This window comes from Glycine max, chromosome 20 (assembly GCF_000004515.6).
Source record: "Glycine max cultivar Williams 82 chromosome 20, Glycine_max_v4.0, whole genome shotgun sequence".
Lineage (NCBI taxonomy): Eukaryota > Viridiplantae > Streptophyta > Magnoliopsida > Fabales > Fabaceae > Glycine > Glycine max.
The window spans coordinates 40,988,820-41,006,880 of NC_038256.2; the positions used below are offsets into that span (position 1 = coordinate 40,988,820).

At 30.8% G+C, this 18,061-nt stretch overlaps 2 protein-coding genes across 2 annotated transcripts; one reads left to right on the top strand and one right to left on the bottom strand.

Moving 5' to 3' along the window:
- Positions 1 to 1,691: 1,691 nt before the first annotated feature.
- On the bottom strand, positions 1,692 to 5,114 carry LOC100808617 (laccase-15). Its single transcript, XM_003555372.4, has 6 exons — positions 4,926 to 5,114; positions 3,915 to 4,066; positions 3,560 to 3,804; positions 3,300 to 3,428; positions 2,114 to 3,061; positions 1,692 to 1,988 (listed from the first exon to the last, which is right to left on the bottom strand). The coding sequence occupies exons 1-6, from the start codon at positions 5,016 to 5,018 to the stop codon at positions 1,858 to 1,860; spliced, it is 1,698 nt and encodes a 565-aa protein (XP_003555420.1). The 5' UTR covers positions 5,019 to 5,114; the 3' UTR covers positions 1,692 to 1,857.
- Positions 5,115 to 10,863: 5,749 nt separating this feature from the next.
- Positions 10,864 to 15,067, top strand: LOC100809161 (ethylene-responsive transcription factor LEP). The gene is made up of 2 exons (XM_003555373.5): positions 10,864 to 11,209; positions 14,901 to 15,067. Exons 1-2 carry the CDS (start codon positions 10,864 to 10,866, stop codon positions 15,065 to 15,067), a joined length of 513 nt encoding a protein of 170 aa, XP_003555421.3.
- The last annotated feature ends 2,994 nt before the right edge of the window (positions 15,068 to 18,061 follow it).

The window sequence follows — 18,061 nt, forward strand, 5'->3', positions numbered from 1 at the left end:
AAAAAAGTTTGTTTCTTATAGTGTTTCACACTGCCACGTATATTGTTATGCACCAAATCTCTAACTTCATTCCCGTTTAAGGTACTTGATTGCAAATATTTAAAAGTTTCCTGCCTGGTTCTCCTAGGTTTAACTAGTTTCAAACATTGACTCTGACATAAAAATAATAATTAGTGCTTTTTACTGAAATAAAAAACAAACAAAATAGCATTGAATTAAACAGACAAACCATGAATTATCACCTATTAATTTCAAACTCTGTAGCATAACAATTTCATTTACCTTAGATTTTGAATAGATAACATGAAACTGTGAAGCAAGCAACTTCCCAAGCAACAAAAAAAATACGAGACCATGAGGTGGCAATACAATCCACAGACTAGGTTTAAAATGAATTGAAGACAGAGAAGTACCTCGAGAAGATGAGATAAAGAGATTAAGTCAAGAAGATGAGAGAAAAACCCTTGCGAATTTGCAATTCAGGGCTTTGTAACATAAGCTTGCTAACTTACTAGAGAAATATATATTTGTTTAACTGTTATGGTTAGCTTGTAATCCAAGTGCTGATGCTGCCAATGGAGTCTAAAAACCATTTTCTTCAACACACCAATGGGTTCTTTCCAAAGAATATGAAGAGGGCATGGTGGACTGTTTGGTCTCTTTGGCTGCATAGAAATAGTGTTGTTTTTAATCATGAAGTCCCTAATACAGATTGTGTTTGATATGATTAATTTAGATCTTGGTCTTGGTTGTCTAGTGGGTTAAAGAACTTTTCATTCTCTTTGTGTGAATGGTCAATGAATCCCAGCCCATGAAATGTTTGAAATGAATGCAGGGTGCTAGACAGTTGGCCTAATGATGTTCATATAGCTTTGTAGGAATTTTTGTACTTATGCTGATAGGATTGCAGGTTAAGGAACAATGATATGTTTACTTGTATATGAGATAAAACAAGAGTTGTAGGATTCATATAGCTTTGGTAATGAAAAATTTAGGTGAGCACCAGAGATTTATCAGAGTCAAGACATGAAAGGTCCTCACATAGGTAACAAGATTTGAACCTACGTCCTTTTTTATTATAAGCAAAGAGTAATATATTGAACATAAGAAAGCTGAATAAAAGCACAAGAGATGATTCTGCATACATAGTCTCTTACATAAGCTCCCATAAAGAGACAAAGAAAAAAGTGACGCAGACCACACAAATGAGCACCAACATAAACAAGTCACTAATGCAAAAACAAAAGCGTACATCAAAAACCCCTGCAGCAGGCAATCAAACAACAGAATCCCTTCCTCTAATATAAAAGAAATGGCAGAAAAAAGGAAACCTCCAAAGGAAACGTGCCACTTTAAAGGAAAGTTCAGCAAATGTAATTCCTTCCCAAACAGAGAAATTTTTTTCCAACATACTCACTCCATAGATAAATCATATCAAAGGAAACTTGGATTTGTAATGTTTGACTCTGAGCTTTCTTTTCACTTTTGACTTGGATTTGTAATTTGGTGATGGTCATGCAACGATTAACCAAACAAAGACGAGGCACCAAACTTAAGTAATAGCCGAAAGAAATTCTTAATTAAAAGAGTGTTTTTTATGCATTAATTAAAGGAGTGTTTAGTACTATAAATGTCAGACATTGATGGAAAAGCCCAAAACGTGCAAAAAATAATAAAACAACAGATAGCAAAGCAAAGACAACCTTTTTTTTTCTTCTCCAAAATTGCAATACATGCCTTCTTGAAAGATAAGGTAAAACAAATGTGTAACTTATTGTTTTCAACGAATCAAAGGTCACTAAACAGAATACATCAAAATAAAAAGGTCACTAAACAGAGAGTCTAGAATAATATTCTTCAACAAGAGGGCATATCTGGCGGTGGTGGTGGTAATGTTTCATTTGAAGCCTTTCCATTCTTCACAATAAACACCGTCTCCATGCCCCAAGCTTGGTGGCGCTCTAGATGACAGTGCATGAACCATACTCCTGTAATTGAAAAGGCACATGCGGTTCATGCAACAAAAACAAGTTCTCAAATCTCAACTTATAAAATGAAAATTGGAAATTAAGAATTAAATCAATATAATAAGCTAGTATTCCAAGCCACATACCAGGGTTGGTAGCCACAAACCTAATAGCAGCCCAACCATTTACAGGGACAATCACTGTGTTCAAATAAGGAGGATCAACAAGATTGAAATTCAAGGGGTCCTTGCTTTGGTTAAAATTGCCTAAACCATATCCTACAACATGGAAACTGAACCCATGGAGATGCATAGGATGGTCTATCCCTGCAACAACGTTTGTCCCTTGGAAAACAATTTCAACCGTTGCACCATAATTCAACACATTAACCCTAGTCCCTTGCTTTGGTATATTCAATGTTACAGGCAAAAAATCCCCAGTGAAGTTAAATATAAAGGGTGGAAATCTTGGAAATCCCGGTTTGTAAACCCCGTTGATATGGTAGTAATAGGCTTTTAGTATGTCAACGTTGGGGGTGTCAAAACTTATGTTGTTCATGCTAGCAGCGAAAATGGTTCCATTTGGTCCCTGGCAGGTTCTGCCATTATTAGGGCATGGCAAAGTGTTAACTGAAATAGTGGTCACTATTTGAGTTGTGATGTTTGTTGGGACCTGGCGAGGGTATCTCTCAGATAAGCCTCTCAAGCTTGTAATGAAGTCCAACGCAGCACGCGTGTCGTTAAAGTTGGGAAGGTTAGGCAATGAAGGAGATGAACGTGGAGTGTAGTTTCCACTGTACTTTACTCTAGCAGTGGTTGTGGTGTTATCAAAGGCAACACCAACACCACTTGAATATGCTCTTGCAGCAAGATAGTAATGATTAGGTTCTTGGTTGGCATGCAATAACACATCCATTGTTTGTCCCGGTGATATGCAAATGTATTCCCTTGCCAATGGCTTGGTTAACATACCATCAGCACCAACAACAGTGAGGTTGTGTTTTGAAACAGAGAAGAAGAGAATGAGATTCATTGCCGCATTGACAACACGGAGAAGATAAGTCCTGCCTTGCTCTACATGAAACTCGAACGTTTCTGAAAATTAAAAGAAAGTTTTGTGTTTAGATGAGCTTAACCTCAAAGATACAAATGTTTGAAAAGACGAAATAGTTAGTTGAAACCATATGAATAAGATTATATATTTATAAACTTCAGACTTTCTATGAGCATGTTTGGCAAATGATTAGTATTGACAAATAGTTACTTTTTTGAACCAAACACGTATCAAATAAATCATAGAATGGTCATGTCAATTGGAAATTTTGATGCCTACCTGCCATTGAGCAAGGGTACAAATCCCCAGGTTGACCATTTATCGTGAGAGCATCAGATATATTTGGGCCTCCTCCAGATTCAATAAATTGTGTGAACACCTCATTGATATCACTCTTCCACCATTCTCCTGGATATGAATGAATATACAAAATGTTACATTTTAATTTACCAATGTTTCTATTAAATTTGTTCTAGCTATTTATTGGATCAAATCATGAGGAGGCAGAACAAATGTAGATGATATTTCTAATTTCACACCAAATATGATGGGAATCTCTGCATGAGGTTTGGGAAAAGGGTAGGGTGTATTCTTGGTTGGATAGACAAAGATAGCCCCATGAATAGTGGCTCTTGACCAGTCACTATGAGCATGCCACCATATGGTCCCTTCCTCTGTAGAAAAAATCAACTTCTGTCTGAATCTCCTTCCAGGTTGTATGGGGCACTGAGTGATGTATGCAGGACCATCTGTCCATGGATTCCTTGGCTGCTTCACTCCATGCCTGTCCATAAATCAGTTCTAGTTAGTTAGGCATTTTGATTAATTTTCATCCATTAATGTGATGCTCTATTCTATTGCTCATCAAAATTGCTAAGATTGTAAATTCAATACCAGTGCAAAGTGATATTGTAGTTGCCCTTGTTATAAACATTAACAAAGATTGTTTCTCCTCTGTGGACTTTGATAGTTGGTCCTGGAAAATTCCCATTCACTGTCAATATGCTTTTTGTTGAACCGAGTCTTGTATAATTGGCCTCTCTCACCTGCAAGTTAATCAAACGGATTCATTAATTTCCTGTGGTTTAACAATTTGTTGATTATTTAATTAAATCTATTTATGAATAAATGTGTATACTTTTCGTGAAAAAATCTATGCATGAGAAACCATAAAAGAAATACTACAATGAAAACCAAAACATAAAAATAATAGTTTAATAGGCCATGCATTGTTAGTATAAAAGTTTTTCCTCTATCAATCAATCACAAATTATTTTTAGTTTGACTTGAAAGTAACAAAAATATACCATAAAAATAAAAAAATAATATAAAAAATTTATAACAATTCACACATGGATTAATTATTTATTAAAAAATAACATTCACAAAAGAATTTATTCACGTATGCATATTAACAATAGTCCTAATAATATATAAAGGAAAATGAAAAAAATATTTAATTTCTCGTGGTAAATAGGGGTTTATTAATTATTGTTATTGATGTTGGGAGAGGTGGTGGGTTTCCAAAATCATTAATATGTATCATAAAATATAATGACTGAAATAGCATCAATGTAATGAATATAAATTAATCAACACAAAAACAAAATTAAAGGTAAAAAAGATATTAAAAAAAGAAGAAATGTAACAAGATGAAAGTGAACGATAGGAAAGAAAGGATATCATGCAAAATATATGTGTCATATACACTTCAAGATTCTGCTATATGTGACATATACACTTCAAGAAGCTAGAATTATGCAGTAGGCATGCTTCATGCAGCAACAGTACGAATAAAGAAAGATGAAAAATATATTTATGAACACTATGGCACTGGCACATAACATTTCACCAATTCATGCTACAGTATTAGGAAACGAGATATGATGTGATGATGGGACTTACAACAAAACTGTAATGACTCCGTCTTTGGGAACTAAGACCGATCAAGGAAAACCACCACAGAATTTGGAGGAACAGTTTCTTGCCAAACGACATTTTCTTGAAAGAGAGAATGTTATCAACTCCTAATATAACGCTACTGCTATTATTTTTTTTGTTATATATATCTATATATATATGTGTGTCTGAAAACTTTTCTGTAGGAGAGGTTTTGTATATCTTCGAGCTAGAGATTTAAATAAAGATAGACATTTAGGTGCATTAATTAGTCATAGTCTTTACATATTGGTGCGGCCTCACTGTCGCATGTTTATCAAGAAACTTAAGAGGAATTCGTCAAGTGCAAGTTGAGCTGAAGGTATAAATTAGAAACTACCTTATTTAGTGAGCTTGTTGAAAACAGAACTGCAACAACTTTACTTAAAAAGCCATAATGAAGTACTACTGATGATGCTATCCATGGAATAGTTAAGATTGTTTAATTAAAATAAGTAATCCCTCATTTTTAATTATAAAACTTTTTCAACTAATTCACACCTCTTAAAAAATAATTAATTTAATTAATCACATTAAATTTATAAATTATTTATACTATCATTTTAAAATTATTTTTTTATTTCTTTATTTATTTAATTTTTTCTTATTAATGTTTAAAGAGAAAATGATTAAGTAAGAATACCTAAAAAAATAATCAATGCAACTAAAAATTAAAAGAATATTATAAAAATCACAAATAAATTTTTAAAAAGAATTTTATAAATAGGAGGGAGTATGTGTTAGCTTTTTTGTTATTCACATTTTTTTTAATTCTAACTTTTTATTATATATTATGTTCTGTAGTTTGTACTTTGTATATACGTACACGTTTGGGGGAAAGATAACATTAAACTTGCGTTCAGCTAATTAATACCCTTCTTACTTGATTGAATTATATATATATATATATATATATATATATATATATATATATATATATATATATATATATATATATATGTAAATGGAACTTCCTTTCATTCATTAGCGAAAAAGATACTTTCATCTGTTGTTTGTTTTATATTTGATAGAACTAACGTTAAAAATTTTGATATAGCTGGAAAGAATTGATATATATTAGAAAAAATCAGTTTATATTCAATTAAGAATAATATGTTAAAGGTTAAAATATATTTTTATTCATACTTTTTAATTTTTTGTATTTTAAAAGTCTCATTTTAATCATTTTTATTTACAAATGAAATCAAAATAGTCTTTTCATGCATTAAATGATTATATAATGCTAGTTTTATTATTATTTTATTAAGTTTTATCATGATTCAAAAGAATCAAAACTGACAGAACTACTTGTCTGAAACAATTTAATAGATATTAGAAAATTTAATTGGACATGGAGTATAACAATTTTAAACATTTGGTTACTCCTTCAGTTTGATTTACTTATACTTTTTAAACAAGCCTAACAGTTAACACAACAAAAGCTAAGTATTGACAAAAATTGCTTGCATATAATTGAGAATTTAGATCGCCAATTAAAGCATATATATAACAAGCCTAACCATTTATTTAGCTCAAAACCAAACTCATACATTGAATACCTGATTTATAAAATGAATATTCATAATTAATTTTACAAGTAATGCTTGTCACCAAATTTAATTATGATTTATTTTTTCACTCATTTTTATTTTAATTTTTTTAAGTTTCTTTTAAAATCATTAATTGACAAGTAGTCCTTGTCACCAAATTCATGTCAAACCACCTTCGATCTAACACGTATATAAATATACAACATTGTTTTTTACCCAAAAAAACGATGTAATATTGTTTTTATTAAATTAAGGGATCATTATTTTTTGTTAATTTGTGGTGTTCGAAGACTTATCTTTGGTGGCATTTAAGGCACGTACGGAAGTCTGACCTAAGGAGCATAACGCTATGGCGATCTGCAATGCTATACATATAGTATTGCGGAGCAAGGAGTCTTTTATGGGGTGTGACAGCATTTATAACATGCAATTAGTATGGATTCTGGATTTTTTGTTTGTTGGTGGGATTAATCGATGAGCTTGTTTAAACTTATATTTTGAAGAAAAAAATATTTATTTTAATAAAATAAATAGTTTCAGTGTTTTTAATGTATTTGTCTATGTTATTTCTGTTTTTTTTAAGTTATTTTTTATTTATTTTAAGAAATAAATCCTATTAATTTATTAAAAAATATTTATTTTAAAATTATTTTTTTTTAAGTTTAAATAAACTAGCTCAATATTTATTTGATCACTTTTCTCTGATCTAATAAATTTTTACTTTCTCGACGACGAAAAAATAAAGAAAGCGGTTGAGTATGTATATTAAATTATTAACGAGGGATTGAAGTTGTAAACTTATTCTGTTATTCATAGGCTGATTCGAGAGGATATATAATTTAGTCATCGGAGTATCACTTAAAAGAAATATTAATCGTTGTTTTTAAACATACGGATTATTAAATTGGTGGAGGCGTATATATAGAAAGTAAAATTAAAACAGATTAATTACAAACATATTAATATATTAATTCTTTGAGATGGAAATTAATTATTTATATATAGGTGAATGGTGGAAGAAAGATGTCGTTGAGGTTTACAATGAACTTCGTAGAAGTAGGAGACATGCGGCTATTTACGTACAATTAACGAGCAACCTGGTGATCTTCATCCATGCTCAAAGAATGGTATATATGCATGCATAATATATACTATATGTTATCATTGTTATGTGTGACCGTGACTGGTTCATAAATTATATGATTATGCTTAATTTATGTACATAATTAATCTAGAAACCTTCAAGGTTAGAGTTGATTATGGGACAACGTATCTGCTTAGAATGGCGAATGCGGCAGTTCAGGACATTCTGTTCTTTGCCATTGCGAAACATAAACTGACAGTGGTGGGAATTATGATGGTAGCTATGTAAAGCCATTGAAGGTTGATTACATCAAAATGTTTGATTTGCACTTAAAAATATTATTATGTGCATTCCTATGCAAAATCCATCTAATAAAATAAAAGTAAAATAAATACAAAAATAAGAATCCTGATTCATTAATAAAATTACTTTTGTCTCAAACATAAATTAAAAATTAAAGTGTTGTTACAACTTTCTTTTTTGTATACCCTGACGTTGGATCTTTTGGACTTGGTATTGGCACAGCTTGTGCTATAACCGTGTACAACTGCAATTGGTTTCAAGGTTTCACTTTTCATGGCGATGTCGATCTATTATCGTGGCTTGCTGCATCTTATGCACATCCGATCCGAACGGGTTTTTTTGCTTAATCACTTCGCTTATGCACCTCTTGCTGACTTCCTTCTTTTATACATGAAAAAAACTGGGTTGACTTGAAAGCAAAGATATATTATCTCTATGAAGTATTTTAATTATATTCTAATCATGTACAAATTACTTATTAACTAAACAATTACGTTTTGATTATCTTTATTATTTTGAAAACATAATTGAAATTTTTAAAATTTAATTTAATTTTTAAAAGAATAAAATAACTTCGAAGGTGTCAAAAGACCCGCTTGTATATAGAAACCCTAATTTAGTCTTTTATACAATAATATTTGTATAATAGATTTTTTTTTAAAATGCTATTTGTATATTAGATTAGCTTGATTCTTAACATAAATTGTGAAAGTCCACCATATTTAGCTTTGACTGTTGAGTACACACGTCTAACTACGTTGCTGTGTTTTTTTGAAGAGCGAATTCGAACAACTGTTTGCATCATAAGTTTACTAAAAAAAATGAATAATGCTAAATCTTTTTACTATATCATCTTATAAATCATTCTATTACTTTTTATGGTAAATATTGAATGAAAAGTAAAAATATTTATGGTCTTGAAAGTATAAAACATAGTTAAAACTTACCATAAAAGATATTAAGAGGATTAAAAATAATCTAAAAAAATTCCTTCAAGGCAATGTTTGTAACTCCCGTATAGCAATGTTAGTCGTCTAATTTTCTCTACTTTAAAAGCAATACCTCAATTCTTTTAAAAAAAAAATCCCTCAATTATTGTAAGACTTTCACGCGTGGTTTATATTAAACAAAAATACAAAATAAAATATACTTTTGTTTACACGAATGGCTCATTAATGATAATAAAAAATAACTCCTTGAATCAAACGAAAGAAATGGACTATGTACAATTACCTGTTTGCATTGTCTAGAAAACAACCATAATTGGATGAGTTTATAACTTAATGAGCAATTAAATAATTATTAATATAATTAATAAGCAAATTGTTTGTTTGCAAATTCTATGAATACATGAGAGGTGTCAAGGCTACTGTTAGTTGGTGTTATGTTACATGGAACCCAACAATCCCCCTAAGATGTTTTTCATTTTATGGTTTGCTAAAAAGAAACGGCTGCTTACTCTTGACAAAGCTACTTTTTTGAATAAGGGTTCCCTCTGTCCTTTATGTTCAAACTAGACTGAGCCAAATGCTCATTTGTTCTTTTCTTGCAGGAAATCTCTCCAAATTTGGACTCACATTCGTGATTTGGCTCCTTTCCGCAGGTGTTTCACTCCTTTGCAGCGCATTACTGATTCTTTAATTAGGAGCAAATTCACATAAGGTGTTTAAGAAAAATTTCGTTGTCTGGCTATAGCAATTACACTCTACTGCATCTAGCTGTCTATGAATAAGCTGATTTTTTAAGATTATCAATCTTCTGTAATAGAGGTTATTAGCAAGATTAAGTTTGTTATGTATAGACAAGCGCACTTGTTGTATTTAGTTTAGCATCTTGATATAGGTCTTCTTGTATTAGGGAGACTTTTGATTTTCTCTAGCTGCGGTGGCCCGTTTATTGTTGTATCATTTTGGGTTTAATATAATTTACATTTTTTTCAAAAAAAAATAAGCAAAAGTTGGCAACATTATAAAAACATAATTTTAACGGTCATGAAATTAAATAATTATCAAATCTTAATTTAAAACCCAATCAATTTATATAAAACACAAACCACATCATATCTTACATACATAGGGATATATACACTCAAATAGGAAACAGATTGTTCACCTAATTAAAGACTACTCTCACCCATGAGCAGCTCAAGTATCCAAGATATAAAATATATAAATTCAGGCCGTCTGCTGGGCAAAAAAGTCCTGATGCGCACTTTTGATGAAGTCTTACCCTAAAACACCGTCCTAAAACATAAACCACAAAATCATACTGGCATAACAAATCATATGTCCAAACTCTCTAGTGATCCGTCAAATCCTCCATTTTTCTATTGGGTACATTAGCACTTAATTTGGTTGTATATATCTTGAGAACAAGGGGGGACAGTTTTATTGAATCAGTTTTTCTTAGTTTCATGAATTAAAAAAATAATTAAATTTGTTTAAATTGAGCCTTCAATCTGGCAAGAACGAATGGAGGGAGAGAGAGAGAGGTTAATAGCCAAAAGGTGGCAACACATCAGCGGTCGCACTGATTTACGCATTATGCTGACTCTAATCATGTCAGATGCGAGGAAAACAGGGAAATGAATGAGAAGAAACAGCCATTAGAGAAACAAATGAGCAGTTAATTCTATATTATATATTCCATGATAGCTATATATGCTTCTTACCTACCCCACTCCACACCAAATATTAAATCATACAAACACAATATCTTCTTTCTTGCACATCCTACATTGTTCCACTTCCACACATGGCTTACCATCGAACTTGAACTATATATAAATTTCCCCCATTAATTAAATTATAAACCTCCTCAATAATCATCCTATATCAATTATTATATAAACTAACTCCATCTTTCTATATCCCAAACAGTTCAAGTTTCGAAGACCTAGCCAATGGAAAACCTTCCACCATTGATGTGCAAAAACCTCATTAGAAAAAGAACCTCTAGGCGATCTACAATGTATCTTGGTGTGAGAAAAAGGCCATGGGGAAGATACGCTGCTGAGATTAGGAACCCATATACCAAAGAGAGACGCTGGCTAGGCACATTTGACACTGCTGAAGAGGCTGCTATAGCTTATGATCTTTCATCTATCAAGATTTGTGGCATTAATGCTCGAACTAATTTTCACTACCCTTTTGTGTCTCTTCCACCACCTCCTATGTCGTTGCCTCCTCCACCGCCACCGCCGACCCCGGAGTTGGATCCAAGTGTTGAAGTTTGTCCAGAGATGAATGCTGCTTACGATGGCGATGATGAATCTCTGGTCATTGCTTCCATTTTGCAAAGTTTTTCTAATACTGGTAACTGTTCATTTTAGTTTTTGGTTCCAATGAGGCCTCAAAGGCCTGCCCCTTATCAAATATTTGTAGGACCAATAATTCTTTTTTTTTTCTTTGCTATATTCAATCGTCGTCACTGTAAGGCTTCTACCAAAATTTCTACGTATTTAATTACTTGTACCAATAATTCTACTTTAGGGTTTTTTTATTTCTTTTTGTTATTATTTTTTAGATTTTTTATATTATAAATTTTATTTTGACTATCATTCTATTTACATTTTTATTTTATTGTTTCAACATTGTACTTTAATATATTAATAATATTAATATCAAAGAGGTTTAATTTAATTGATTGAATAGGATATAAATTATTTTAAACCCTAATTGTTTTTTATTCATATAGATAAAAAAAATATTGATAATATTAGTATGATAATACTAATACACAATATAGTATTTAAAAACATGCAATGATATATATTATCATACTAATCAAAATGATGAACTATAATGTTTGCTTAAGTATATGTTATTTTTTAATATAATTAAAAATATTTTAAAAAATATATAAAATTAATAATAAAATTCACAATACAAAAGAAATATAATAATTGAAACTAAAAAATATAATTAAAATAATTATTATTAAATAAAAAATATAAGAATTCAAAATCCATTAAAAATTATAATCATAATTATCCATAAAATTAAATTATATTTTTATAAAAATATCATATAAATATGCTGAACGTCCATTTTTGTCAATTTATATTTGTAAGGACCTTCAACAAATAATTTTTAATTAAAAAAACCATTAGTTTAACAGCTTTCAATTAACTCGTACCTTTTAATCATTGATTAGTTTTCATCTATCAATTATCTTTTCAATTTTAACTAGTTTATCTATTACTTTTGCCAAAACATATTGCTAATACTCTAACTTGCTATTCTCTAACAAAAAATACAATCAGATAAGTGCTGCCTTTTTTATAAACCCCGATTTAAAAGTTTGGGCGCTGTGAATGGAGAAAAAGTTACTCCATCTCCATCCTATTTCTTTAGTTGTTTAAAGATAATGTACACAAATTAAAAAAATATTTAATGAAAGTAAAATATTATTATACCTAAACTAAAAAGTCCTACATATAACCTTAACTCGTTATCAAAATATATCGGATACAATCTATTAAACCCAATTCTAAAAAAATCTCTTAAATCAGACCGAACGAAATGGATCATAACCTACCTCTCAATAATTATTTTTTTCATCAAAGATATTTCTCAGCTTATTGTTATTAATTCATTTTTAAGACATAAATAACACCAAACTAAATTTTTGAATTGTATTTCTCTTAACAAATTTTTTTATACACATGATTAAGAATTGAATCTTTTTGTAGCATACTTAAAAAATCAAATTATTTATCAATTATGTTAGACTATTTTGTCAACAATATTATAAGACGACAACTTTTATTATGAGTGAGATAAAAAGAGAAATAAAAAACAAATAAAAAATTGAAGCTCAAAAGTTGCCTCTCTCTCTCTCTCTCTCTCTCTCTCTCTCTCTCTCTCTCTCTCTCTCTCTCTCTCTCTCTCTATATATATATATATATATATATATATATATATATATATAAATGAATTTTGCTAATATATACACATTTGTTTTTCATTATGACTAGTTATCAAATTATATTTAGATAATATCTTAAAATGTAATATAATTTGTTAACGCACATATATTAAAAAATATAAATTAGTATGTTAATAAATATTTATGGGATTTGTTAACATACAAACTCATATGTTTAGTACAAGTATGTTAACAAACTATAATTACATTAAAAAAAATACATTCATTCGTATTAACAAAATAAAGATGTGTACGTTACAATCCCATATATATATAAGTACAACAGAATGGGATGCTCCCTACTGACATGGACGAAATAAAGGCAACGTATATACCATCGTATTCGTCCTTCTTTGACACCGCCTTCTTGCTGATACTTAGACCTCACAATCTATTGTCTTGTTTTGGTGGACGAACTAGCCGAGTCTTATACCTTTTTTTTTTCTTCTGTTTATCCCCTCTTTTATGCCCGAAAAAAAAAGAAGAAAGAAAGGTGACACAATCTTTTATAAGCTTAAAAGTGTTTCTATTTCTAATAATTACTTAATCTTTAGGTTTACTTCCTAATAAATTTTTATTTTATATTAAGTATCTAATAAAATAAATTTTATTTTTTATACTTAATAATTTTATTTTTCTCCCAAATAATTACAAAATTATTATAGACTCAACACAAAGTAAAAATCTATTAAAACAAACATAAAAATTAAATATTTATTGGAATAAAAATTTATTTAAGCCTTAATATTTCGATGTAAAATCTCTTGCACTGTATGAAGCTGAATTGTAAAGCACAAGCTAGCAATTAAATATTGATATGCATTTACAGGTCATGCCTTCTATATATCTGCATAAATATTTAATTCCCACACGCATACAATGTATCTGAAAATGGCAAAGAAGAAGGAAAATAGGAAAGAAAGGTTATAAACAGCTAGAGAAAGCAAAGCTATGACAACTAGATTAACACTAAAAGGAAATTCAGTAATAAATTTTTCATTTATTCTCTAAAGACCTGGGCCCTAGAGTAAGTCCTGACCTTCGAGTACCACACTTTATAAGTTCCTGTATAAATTAAAAGTAATATCATTGAATATTGATAATTAACCTGAACATCACTAGCTAGCTAAAAATGCAAATATTTTGATATCTAGTGGGGAAAAATTTAAAAAGTTAAATGGGGTATGAGATTTGAGAACAGGGAGAAACTTACTAACATATGAGATTTGAGAACAGGGAGAAACTTACCAACCAAGTCCAAAGCCATGGCCCATGCATGGTATGTATTTAATTATGCTGAGGGCCTGACCCATGGCTAATTCTAGACCCTCGATTTCCACGCCTTGCCATTGAACTTGCAATGATCTACACAAAGTGTTTTAAGATTTTGGTCACTAGCTAGTACAAAAAATCAAATGGGGATTGAATTTTGGATTATTACACAAAGTGTTTTCCATCTAATGTTTTCATGCACCTTCTCCTGTCTATCCGGAAAAAAGTGCTGCAGCCTACAGTTGACATGGAATTCTAGTGGTGATAGATGCCCAATAATTGATGAGAGGAATGATCATTTTATGCAATAGAAAAAAAAAAAAAAAGACCTGGTAGGTTATGTGATTTGTCTAGATCTGGTCTACTTGGTTAGATGGAAACGACGTTACCTTAATTTAAAGGCGAAATTGCAAATGTTGTGAACAACTGTTGAACCATATAAATTTTAGACCTTGGTCATGATTAATTGGTAAAGTGAAGAGCTTTTTAAAAAAAAAATAATAAGATGTCCTCATAGTCGAAAATAATGAAATTAATCCTAACAACAAAAAAAGTTATTAAAATGAGTTTTGTTTTTCTTCCAAGAAATTCTTTTTTTGGATGCATGGTCTATGAATTCTATGTTCTACATGAAAGCATAAAGTTAGTACAACTATATATATGGATTTGGGTATCCGTTGTACCTCTTACCTAATATATGTTTGTTTTGTTGATAATTAAGAAAAGACACACACATGACAAATGTAGACAGATAGAGAAAGTAGCATACAATGGTTTGATTAGTTGTGGATGGTGGATCTGCAGCATCTTGGGAGTTTTTGTGGGATATGTTGCAGCTTGGAGAGTTTGTAATAAGATCATCTGCAGCAGTAGTTTGTGACAGTGAGCTTTTCTCTTCTTCTGCCTTTGAACACATTGTGGCTTCAGACTCAATACCTAGACACCTCAAGAGAGCCCTGAATGCTTGTTGAAGAAAATAGCAAGGATGGTACACATAGAAAGTGGCTGTTCTCTCTTCTTCATGCGATGATGCTGAAGACCCTTCCATTCTTCGATCTTTACCTTAATTAGTTTCTTCTGCGTCTCTCATGTTAATCTTATGCTTTAACTGCCCGCGCGTTTTTCAATGCTTGTTTGTTTGTGTCAGCTCCCACCACCCCCTCATAAATACAGTCCCGGTCTTCTCCAAAACTTCTAACTTGGATAGGTTGATACTACTTGATACTAGTATTTCATGATTAAAATTTAGATACGTGAGTTAAAGTTTAATAATATATGTAAGAATAATGAAAATACATATAATAATACTTGATACTATGGTAAATAACTATTCAATTAGGACCTGACTTTTCTATTATCCTTTAAAATAATAATATATAAGAGCTGTTTTAATATTTAATAGTAATATTTAATTTTAAAAATTATGAAAATTATATAGTTTTAATAAATAGCATTCACTTAGTTTCTTCTGTTACATTGCATCCCATCACATATTAATTATTTACTTTTTATCTCTTATGATATCTACTTCAACACTCAAGAGAAATGCTCATCTCTTAATATCTATGCAAGAATCAAGAGAAATGTTCATAATTTTTTTTCTTTTGAATTAACTTAAGTAGCAGGTGCTTAGCTGGACCGCCACAATATTTGGTATTGAAAGATTTGAATTAAGAAAAAAAAAAGCAATTAATTATTGTAATGTCTACACTGCGCAGGTAGCACTTCAAAGTATCAATTAATGCTGCCATATAGAATGAACTGAAGAGTTATAAAAGCTATGCTACCAACTCCAGTAAAGATGTCAGGTGAAAGCCATTAAAATTTAACTCGGTGAAAGTAATTGTATATATCCTCTTGTCCTTATTGCACCTAATCTCATTTTCAATTACTTCGTAATACGTTGTTTGTCATATGTCGATGTGAAGATTGGTCGTAGAAAGTATTAGGCCCACATCCCCGTGGTTAACTTCTCACTTCATCTGACGGATGAGAGAGTGCTTAAATGATAAATAAGTGTTATTTTGTAAAATTCATTTTTCTAATTTAAAGTAAATCTTGACCCATATAATTACACTTATTTGTATTTTATACCAGTATCTAACAATCATATTTAAATAACACATAAGGGTTTGACCCAGTTTTATTTTTAAAAAAAAGTTGACCCAAAATTATAAATCGATATAAATAGATTTCTATTTGATTAACTAGCCATATATTAGAGTATTAAAAGATGTTTGAAAGGGATATTAACATTCATTAATTTTAATTGTGGATAATTAATATTTATTGAAAAATTTAACCACATTATTTTCAAGGATTCAAGTCTAGTTTCATTGACTAACATAATATTGGTAAATAAACGTATATGAGATGTATGCGACATATTTAAGATTTTTTTTTTTAAAAAAAAATAAACATAAAGGATTTACAGATTTTTTATAGAGGTTACATTGGCAAAATATTCTAAATCTGTTATTGTCTTCGTTTTCCAAAGAGAAATTAGCCTGTTATGCGCATCCAAAGGACAAGGCCAATTCAAGTCCCATAGAATCACGAAGAGAAAGGAGACAAAAATAAAATGGCAATTACTTCACGTGTCCGTATATTTACTTTGGTGCATCCGGGTGAAGTATAAATGTGAGATGAAATCTCACATTATAAAAGAATGAGAAGATTAAACACTATATAAATGAAAATAAAATTCATAAATATGAGTCTTAAGATTTTAAATATAAGATGTGGTGTTATAATCACTTTATATAGTTGTTTATGGTTCATTCTTATAAATATCCTTAATGCTTACTCCCCTCAATTATACAATAATTAGTATTAGAGTTAATAGTTCAATCAGGTGACCAGCTCAAACAAGTAAGATGGTGACAGTAATCCATAAACATGGAGATCCCTTATATCGAAGGTTTTCCTGGCAGATGAGATCATGCATGAAGGCCAAACAATGAATCCTGCAAATGTTGCGGCAATACAAGGTACTAGAGCATGTTAACAACAATGGCTAGATAAGTCGAGACAACCACGGTTAAGCTCTAAGGACAACCATTTGATACTCGTGGATTGAAAATGACTTTCGGTCAAAAGGGAGGCTATCATGTGAAAAAGACTCACACTTGAGGGAAAGATTATTGGAATATAAGTATAAAGTGAAGTCTCACATCAGATAGAAATAGAAAAGATTGATAACCATGCAAGTAAGGAGAAGAATCATAAACCTGAGTCTTAAGATTTTGAGTTAAGATGTAGTGTCAGGTTTACTTATATGATTGTTCATGGCCCATAGGTGTAAATCTTCCTGGTGTTTACCCCCCTCAAACGCACAACAATCCCAATTGTATTATAGATTGCACAATCCATAATGCAAAATACATTGATGCCTTAAGTAATTGCCAAATAAAATACATACAGCCGATGTTAGCAGCAGCATGCACAAGAATGAGGCACCTTCATCACCTGCGACATGCGAACGGCCAAAACGAAGCACCACGCAACCCAGATACTTGGAGGATTGCGTATGAAGACCATGCATGTGATTGCATGCACGGTTACGAGTTCGTTGAACTATTAGTTTAGACAGTTAGTAAAGCTGTTAAGGCCGTTAGCATCATTAGCTCGTTGTAAACGTGTTGTATAAAAAGCTTGATGATACGTGAATAAAACGCAGAGTGATATTTCCAGAAAGCTATTAGTTTAGTGAGGAGGCCCTTGACCTCGAATCAAGGATTTCACAGCCTAAGTGCTCTACGTTCCCTCCCTTTCCACCCTTCCCCACAACCAGAGCATATCAACTGGTCCGACCTACCAAATTCGTTTTTAGAAAGATAAAATTTTGGTGAAAAATAATTATTGAAAAATGCAAGAATGATAAGAGACTGTATATTTATACAAAAGTTATATTATAACTATAGACATAAATATATTATGGGCATATCATATGACCAATTTTCTCT